Consider the following 9519-nt stretch of genomic DNA (forward strand, 5'->3'; position numbering starts at 1 on the left):
TGCATAATATTACTGTAAGTGGATTTTTCTACTAGGCTACTATTTTTTATTCTAACCAATGTAACAATAAAATACGATTACTCCATGGTATAAACTATATTGTTAACGATGAATGTTTATTATATGAATTAAATACAATTAAATAATGATATATTATTACATTCAACTGGTATATCTTGGAGACTAATGGAACAGCAACAAACATGTGCGGCAATGCTGCATTTTTCCAGCAGATGGCAGCAAAACACTTCTTATTTTAAGGACGAGCAGAACCAAGGGTCTTGTCCATGTGTCACTGCATGACGGAGATTCTCCCTGTTCCATGTATTTCAGTTTTCCTCTCTTATATGTAACTGAATTCTTAATTCTACTATTTATTTGCTGTTGTAATATATACTAAACTGAAATATATAATACAAACTAATTACATTGAATGTAATTACACTCTTCAGCAAGACTGATTTTAATATGGGGGTTTAATGACTAATTCTAACATATTTGGTCCCTGCAATCTTGAATATTTGGTCTTTTTACATATTAATTTAACATGTACAAGATGATGACGCTGCTTCATGTTTTTGAACTGCTGACAGCAAGCAGGGCTTCCTAGCTGAACAAGTTCCTCCTCCTCTTCTCGCGCGCAGCATTATATAAAACCGACTAACAGTCGCTCTCCACAAACTGCACTCAGTTACTGGATTAAATTAAACAAGTTAATACTAACATTATTGCAGTCATATACCTGGAAGAGAACAATACTTGTTTTATTGTTCAGGTAAGAACTATAATTTTACTTATTGCTCTATAAAAAAACTTTGTATGCATGTAATTTTAGTTTGAAGCTTCATGAATGCAGTATTTCATTGTGTTTTTAATGTCACAAATTACACAGAACACTGGCATTCAACTTTTATTGCTAAATGAGGAGCAAGATGTGCATCAACCTTAACTGTCTGTCAACCCCACTCTTAAAAATAAAGGTGCTTGAAAGGTTCTTCACAGCGAGAACCATTTCTGGTTCCACGAAGAACCATTCATTCAAAAGTTCTTTAAAGAGCCATCTCTTTCTTATCTTTTTTATAATCAGAAGAACCTTTTCTCCACAAAGAACGTTTTGTGAAACAAAGGTTCTTCAGATGTTAAAGGTTCTTAATGGAACCATTTAGACAAACAACAGAGTCATTTTAATTGGTGCATGCTTAAAAATAAATATAAAACACTTGATAGCCCCATGACCAAACCTTAGCAAGTTCAACTTCTGTTCAAACAGGAAATTTCACCACAGAAACCTCTTCCTTTTCCCCTTGACGTTGTGGTGGTGGGACATCAAAGCAGGTCTGCACACTGATGACATCAGCAGTGGCTTTGTAGATGTGCACCGATGAATTTTCATGATCTAAATGAACTTAATTAAATTGAACTAAATATAACTAACTGTATACGCATGTCATAATTACAGAGTTTTTCTTATTATATAACCTTCCGTACATTCCCATACATAATTTTATATTTAGCAACTTTTATAATTTTATTACATAGTGTTAAAGTATTCAAGTGTTCAATTAAACATTAAATGTTTCGTTTTTACAGTTCTCACTCAGAGCCAAAGTGAAGCTGAAGTTTAATCTCAAGCCTTGTTAATCTGTTCTGCTGCATGCACACAAACACATATACAACAGTAATCTGCATTTCACTTCTCAAAGTCTTAACATTCCTAAAGACTCAAAGGAATGTTGTCATGACTTTTTCTTGCACTTCCAGCTGGGACCCACAGCAGAGATTCAGTTCAAGACAACAATGCATTACATCTCCTCAATTAATCAGGAGAATTCTTCATACTGGACCTAGCTTTGATGTCCAGCCCGTTTGAGTCACATCTCTCGCCTGCACTGCATCCTGACCTCTTAAAGACGGTCAAGGCAAGTTATACTGGAATCATGTCAGAGACTGGACAGGATAGATCTACACGGGTCGTAAGCAGTGGCTCAGACCAGGATGAGAAGCAGGAAAATTCAAGGAAAAGTATGAATAAGGAGGCAGGACGGGGACACATTGCTATGTTGGACAAAATAGAGGACTTTTTCCAGATCTGTGACAACGAGGAAAAGGGCTTCATCACACGAACGGATATGACGGTAAAGTAGGGGTCCTTTAAGGGGACACCACTTGTTTATTTTTTTTTTTTGCACGTTTTTTTTTAATCTGTCGTTTCTTTAGTTTAACCAATCAGATCTGTCTATTCAAATTATGTTTTTATATTTTTTAGCGATTCTATGGCCATCAAAGTTTTGTTTCTAAATATTTAGGGTGCATATCTTGCATTTTTTTACCATCCTATTTAAAAGCTATTTTTATTTGCAATGTTCATAATAGGATTGCACAATTAATCAAATTTCTAATCGCGATTAAAGTATCGGATGCCACAATTACAATTATACAATTATCGTTCAAAACGGCAATTAATCGTTCAAAGTCCACTTATGTTATTCTGTGTGCTTAAGATGCGTTTTTTTCTTTCTACATGTTATCTTAAGGGTTTTCCCCATTATTTAAATTTTATTATAACATTATAATACCATTAATATTTTTACTTTTTTATAATTTAAAGAAGAAACCATATAAAATACGGCATGCAGTTGTATCAAACAGTGGTATAAACATCATTCAATGTAAATAGTGATAATCGTAATTAATAATCGCAATTGCAATTTCAAGGGAGTAATCGACAATTATGATTTTTGTCATTAATCGTGCAGCCCTAGTTCATAATAGGATGGTAAAATATCTAGTAGCAGAAAATTGTTGATGTCATTTTTCCATCTATTTCTTAGAGGCTGCACAAAGAATTGCCGCTCACTACTGAGGAACTCGAGAACGCCTTTGACTCACTAGATCTTGACAAAAATGGATACCTGACGCTAGGAGAGTTTTCCTCTGGATTTAGTAAGTTTATCATCGCATTCCAGATAAAAGGAGCTCTTCAAAAAATTATGTGTTATTTGGTGCAATATTTATAGCACAGAAAATGAAACCTTTCCAAGGTGTCTGTGACTGTTCCCCAGGTAACTTTCTTCATGGACGGAGAGTTTCCATGTCGGAGGAACTAATGACTGCATCCTCTCAAATAGTTCCAGAAGCTCTTGATCAGAGGTCAGGGGATGAACAGCTGTCAGAGAATGAGGATGATGAAGAGAGACATTTCAGCATGTTGATGGAGAGCTTGGGTGCAAGCAATGTATTTGAAGAGTTAGTACTGGTGTTTCACAGTTTGCTCTGCACATTGCATTGCAAAAAAATGCTTTACATTTATGCTTTATATTGCTACAAGTACTAACGGTTTCCTCTTCATTTCAGCCCGAGTGAGGTTCACAACCTGTGGGCTCAGCTTAGGAAAGATGAGCCTCACCTCTTGTCCAACTTTGAAGAGTTCCTGGCCCGTGTCACGTATCAAATCAAAGAGGCACGACAAGACAGGAAGGAGATGGAAAGTGCCCTCAGGAGGTGACTGAGAATGAATAGAGAGCAGTAGCTACCATCTAAAGTCACCCATGTTTAGAGCCAATAATCTGCTTTGTGTTCTTAATTTCCACAATGTTACTTGTGAATAATCTCTGTTTAGGGGCTTAATGTAATTCTCTATAGAATGCTGTGTGTTCTTTCCATATCCAGTGATCACTAAGATTAAGAGTTAGGTAACATGATTTTACATACTTTTTTGGAGTGAATAAAGCATATTTTGATTAAATCTAGGTTAGAATGATGTGATTTGCAATATGTATTGGTTAAAGATATGCAAAGAATCGCCAATTTGTGTTCAGTGCCCGGTTGCTTAAAGCACCTTTATAAACACAGTGAATGTTTCATTCATACTCGAAGCAGGAGGGCGCTCTCGCGCTGAAAGTCCAAACCGGATTCATAGAAGTAGCATATCTATAAACTGAATAACATCAACGTAAACACAATAAACACACGATTGCAACAATTTATGTAGGTTTTTCCAAGTCAGCTCCAGGTAATATGTAGGAATATACAGGAATAAAATATTAGGGAATATAAATTTGCTCTCGAGTTTGACGCACTCACGATTGAGCTAATTATCAGGTCTTAAGTGTTATATAAGAATATGGGGCTCTATTGTGTAGTTATGAAATCCCAGGATCCTTTAATTATCACCTAACTTGATGTAAATGTCTAAGCCAGTGTTTTTAAATATGTAAATACTGAATTTGGGGTGTAATATTATGTGAAAGGCTTGTTTGTGGCATTGCCATTGATTGTATTAGGCTACGTTAAATGTTTGTTTTAATATTATACGCCATTGTCTCATTGCACAGGAAAGCAGCCACACATGACACTGAAATTTGCAGATTATACGAGGAAATGGAGCAACAGATCATTCATGAAAAAGATCGAGCAATTCTGAAGGTAAAAAACATTCTTTTAAACTCTTCCCTGTGCTTTTACGCTAACGTTACCGTTCAGAAGTCCCGATCAGTAAGTTTTTTTTTTTTGATGAATACCTTTTTTTGAGCAAAGACGCATTAAATTGATCAAAGGTGACAGTATAGACATTTATAATGTTACAAAAATATTTTTAGATAAATTCATGAAAAAAAAAAAATTCTGTCCGTCAAAGAATCCTGAATAGAAATACATCAAAGTTTCCAAAGAAAATCAAAGAAATACAAAAAATACATTCAAAGTATTGATAATAATAAGATAATGGGTTTCTTTAGCAAGATCATGATGTTACACTGAATATTGAATAGCTGAAACTGAATATTCAGCTTTACCATCACAAGAAAAAAAAATACATTCCAAAATATATTTAAATAGAAAACATTTATTTTATATGTTAAAGATTTTTCACAATATATTTACTGTATTTTTTAGCAAATAAGTGCAGCATTGGTGAGCATAAGAGACTTGTTCAAAAAATCCTACTAAACCCAAACTTTTGAACATGTGCACAGTTCATACAGCTGATCTTGCCTAGTCAACTTAGTTTCAGACTACAGTTTCTGTTTCAGCTTGTGCGTTTGTTATCTCTTGATCTCGACTTGGAGATAATGGTGCATTGTTTAGATCAAGGCTGTCTAAACTGAAATGAACAAGTATGTTAATTCATTCTTCCAGGACTCTGAAAATCTGCAGTCGCGCAGTCAAGACCTTCAGCAGCGGCTCCGCTGTAAAGAACAGGAATTGGAGCAGCTATTCCAAAAACAGAGGATGGTTAGTGCCACGATTGAACAGACATAATCTTACAAAATCTTATACTTTTGTGCAACTTCTAACTCACACTTTTCAAGCCACTCTTTATGTCTTTATTTTTTTTCAGTTGGAGCGACAATGTTGTGACCTTCATAGCGAACACCAGGTGAGTCGACTGGAGAACGTTAAACTCAAAATGACCAACGAGGAGCTGTCTCGTGAACTTGAGCACACGTGCCAGGAGCTAGTGTTGGCTCAGGAGCAGCTGGGCATTCTGCAGGAGCAGGCCTCTCGACTACAGCAGGAACGAGAGATGTTAGTCTGTGCATTTATTATGTACACACACAGATCCCACCAGTGTCTAGAGTTTCTCATAAACACAAACACTTTTTCCCCTCACAGGGAGATGTACAGAATCACAGAAGGCTTGCAGAGAGAAAAACAGAGCTTGATGAAACAGCTGGATCTACTCAGGTGAGCTTAGTATATGCTCACAGGTGCTGTAGAAAAAGATAGTCAACAAAAAACCTAAATTAAATGTTGTTCTTTCAGAGAAATGAATAAACATCTACGTGATGAGCGAGACATTAAGTTTCTGGTAAGTTTACCAATTTCAAATTATTTTTGTTTATAATTTCCATTTCTTAAATGACGTGGAAAATATAGCCCAAATGACAAAACAACAAAATTACAAAAAAAATTATATGAAATAGGTTTTTTTTTTCTTTTCTTTTTTTTTCTTTTTTTTAAATAATGTCCATTCAGTTTTATTTTAGTTTAAGTCATTTTAGTACATCATAGTACATTTATTTGATTTTTATTTTATTTTACTATATATATATATCTTTGACTGAAAGTCAAAGATATGAACACACCCACTCCTTTTCCATTATTAATATTTTCCACATTTTAGAATAACAGGTACAGTCATCAAAATTATGAAAAAACACAACTGATTGATATATATATATATATATCAATCAGTTGTGTTTTTTCATAATTTTGATGACTGTACTGTTATTCTAAAATGTGGAAAATATTAATAATGGAAAAGGAGTGGGTGTGTTCATATCTTTGACTTTCAGTTTATACCTGTATATCTAATAAGAGCAATCAAAACAACAAAAAAAAATCTCCTTGTATTTCACAACAGAAATGCAGTAATTCAGTGAAAAAATCCTCACGCAAGCAAAGACCGAGCACAGCCTCAATGCAATACACTGAGAGAAAACCATCTGTCAGAAAGTGAGAAATCCTCACATATATTTTCTTAGAAGGCCTACATATATGATTTATTGACATGGAAACGTTTATTCTCTCACCTCTCTTTCTGTCATTTTAGAGAAGTTGATGAAGAGGAAGTGACTCAGCGTTCTAACAGGAAGACCTCCTCTCTTGCAAACGGTCTCTGTTCACCCTTCAGCACATGGGATGATGGGAAGCCAGAGGTGGACGGACGATCTGAAAAAGTAGCTGGGGACTCAGAAGGTGTAAAGACAGAGTGGATGTGGAGGATGCGCCACTGGATGGATGGCCTCTACGCAGAGTCATATCCATCGAGGAGGATCACCTCCCCCACCTGCTGCAAGGAGACCCTCACCTTCTCCTCCATCAGCTAAGTGAAGAAGAAGAAGAGTCCAATGCATCCCTGGCCTCTGCTGACTCTCCACTACCAGTAAGAGTGAAGAAGCCGTCTAAGAAGAAATGGATCAGAGAAAACATGCCCTCATCTGCACGGGGTCAGCCAGTCGGAAAGGAGACCCTCCAGCAGGCAAGTGAACCCTCAAAGATGTTGATTACCATGACAGAAGAGATTAACATAGAAATCTTAAAGATACAGTAACAAAAAATGATTTAATTTAAGAGCGAGGGTTAAAAATGACTAGTTTTAGCACAAGAGACCATTAATATTGACCAGGGATGCCCAAACATGTTTCTGAAGGGCCAGTGTCCTCCAGAGTTTAGCTTTAGCACAGTTGCCTAGAAGTTTTTTAGTGAGTCTGAAGACCTTGATTAGCTGGTTCAAGTGTGTTTAAATAGGGTTGAAGCTAAACTCTGCAGGACAGTGGCCCTCCAGGAACAGGTTTGGACACCACTGGTCTAGACTATATCCCTGTGTGCACTTTTCAACAAAACTGGCCTTTAACTGTAGTGTTAAGAGATCACTCTGGGTATTTTCAGCTGCAGGGTCCTGCAGAAAGATCCGCAGCATCCCCTCAGCGCCTCTTTAAAGTCATTCTGGTGGGAAATTCCAGCGTTGGCAAAACCGCACTGCTGCGACGCTTCTGTGATGGACAGTTTCACTCTGCCACCACAGCCACTGTGGGTAAGTTGCTCTCTCACTCCATATGCACTTTACAATTTAACACATGACTTTTTGCAGTGGGGGTTTTTCAGCAAATTAGGTCCTGCACACCGGTCGCCCTTTTACTGGAGTTTGCCTTATTTGATTAGAAAAATGGATTACCCCTTTCTCTTGTGCTAATTGTTGTGATTTTTACAGCTCTTCAAACTGGTTTACCAAAGCAACTCAACCAACAACTCAAGTCTGTGCATTGTTCTTGTGCTTTTCAGTGCATGCATTGTGTTTAAATGTGTGTTAACTAAAGCCTACTATGCTATATCAGATGGCTTCCTTAAAGTAGGCAGCATCACATGAAAGAGCTTGAGAAGTCACACTCCCTGCATTTAAACCCTGGCACACATTACATAGAGGATTATGTCAAACAACATCAATTCATTTTCTGCAAAGTTTCTAGCTTCTAGTTGTAGCGGTTTCATAAATAATCTGGAAAACTTAAAAAGTATGAATTGTATTAGGTACAATCACCAACAAATGGCATGCTCAAACAAACAAAGCTGGAGCTTTTCAGGTATTTAGTTACAATCAGTCAATACACTTATTTGTAATATTACACAACAGTACCTCCTAGTGGCCATTATACCTTACTGCAGATTTTTTTATTTTGCCTGTTTTGATTTTATAAAGAGACATTTTTTACCAGTATTTTTATGCACATATTTTTTTGTGTGCATATATACAAATGTATAATTTTGTATACATAAAACTTACCCACTAACCAACCAAAAAAAAACTTTTAAATTATGTTTTGCTGTGCAGGCATAGACTATAGTGTGCGTACACTGAATTTGGGGGACAGTCATGTGGCTCTTCAGTTATGGGACACTGCAGGCCAAGAAAGGTGAGGCCCTGATACCTACATAGTACAAACATGATCAAGTTTTGCATTAATACAATTATTATCATCTTGTTTAGGACATTTACATTCAGTTTGAGTCTGTCTTAAGATTTAGCTTCAGCTTATATTCTTTACAGTATGTACTCATAATTTACTGTTATTCTTTTAAATTGCTCTAAAAGCCTTGTTGTCTAGAGTGATCTATTGCATAACCAAAACATAATCTGGCTTGTCACTGCTGATAAACATCCAGCATTAAAAGCAATGTCACTGTGCCCTGCAGGTATCGCAGCATTACCAAGCAATTTTTCCGTAAGGCAGATGGCGTGGTGGTCATCTATGACATCACAATGGAGGACAGTTTCAGATCAGTCCGCCCCTGGCTGACCAGCATACAGGAGGCCGTAGGCGACCCTATACCCGTCATGCTCCTTGGCAACAAATCGGACAAGGAGAATGAGAGAGAAGTGCCGACAAAAGAGGCCGATATGCTAGCAGAGGTGTGGATGTCTCTTGTGTTCTCAAACACATTGTATACCGCTTTAAAATATTAATATTACCTAAAATGCTTTGTTTTTACTCTACATCACCTTGTTCAACACAGTAAGCAGATATTAATAGTAGTTTGCTGTATTTGATAGGAAGCAAACTTGAACTATTACAATTCCAACACTTAAACTAAAGTTAATGAGCCCAAGACCAATCTGGCCAGGTAAGAGCTCAAAAAACACAATGAATGCAACATGTTATCAAACATTGTCATATGTTTGTAACACCTCAGTCAGGACTGCAACCCGCAAAAAAAGAGAGCGTTTTAAAACTGTGAGACTGCTAACCGACAGTAAACATTATCAGATGTCAACCAGAAAGCTTGCGGTTTTCTTTTTTATTGTTAAAGTGTGATCTAATGTGCGACTTCACAGACTGTGTGAACCTTATGTGGTTTACTTACTTTGACAGGCCCACTTAATGTTGAGATCACATGACGCTAAGTTCATCTCAGTAACTCCACTATAATCACACACTTTCAGCTGTCGAATAATTTAAATATGGGAGTGAAACCTGTGCGAGTATAGTATTTTTACAACCAAAAAATATTTAGAAAATA

General features: G+C 36.6%; 1 protein-coding gene across 1 annotated transcript; it reads left to right on the plus strand.

Annotated features, from left to right (window-relative positions):
- Positions 1 to 639: 639 nt before the first annotated feature.
- Positions 640 to 9088, plus strand: cracr2ab (calcium release activated channel regulator 2Ab). The gene is given in 17 exon segments (XM_042722626.1): positions 640 to 775; positions 1762 to 2135; positions 2832 to 2943; positions 3063 to 3246; positions 3355 to 3501; positions 4335 to 4425; positions 5137 to 5232; positions 5339 to 5526; positions 5614 to 5685; positions 5764 to 5809; positions 6365 to 6456; positions 6554 to 6708; positions 6711 to 6982; positions 7399 to 7537; positions 8333 to 8414; positions 8695 to 8911; positions 9053 to 9088. Coding segments are annotated over 16 exon segments (2211 nt in total). The 5' UTR covers positions 640 to 775; positions 1762 to 1853.
- The last annotated feature ends 431 nt before the right edge of the window (positions 9089 to 9519 follow it).

This window comes from Cyprinus carpio, chromosome B4 (genome assembly GCF_018340385.1).
Source record: "Cyprinus carpio isolate SPL01 chromosome B4, ASM1834038v1, whole genome shotgun sequence".
Taxonomy (NCBI): Eukaryota; Metazoa; Chordata; class Actinopteri; order Cypriniformes; family Cyprinidae; genus Cyprinus; species Cyprinus carpio.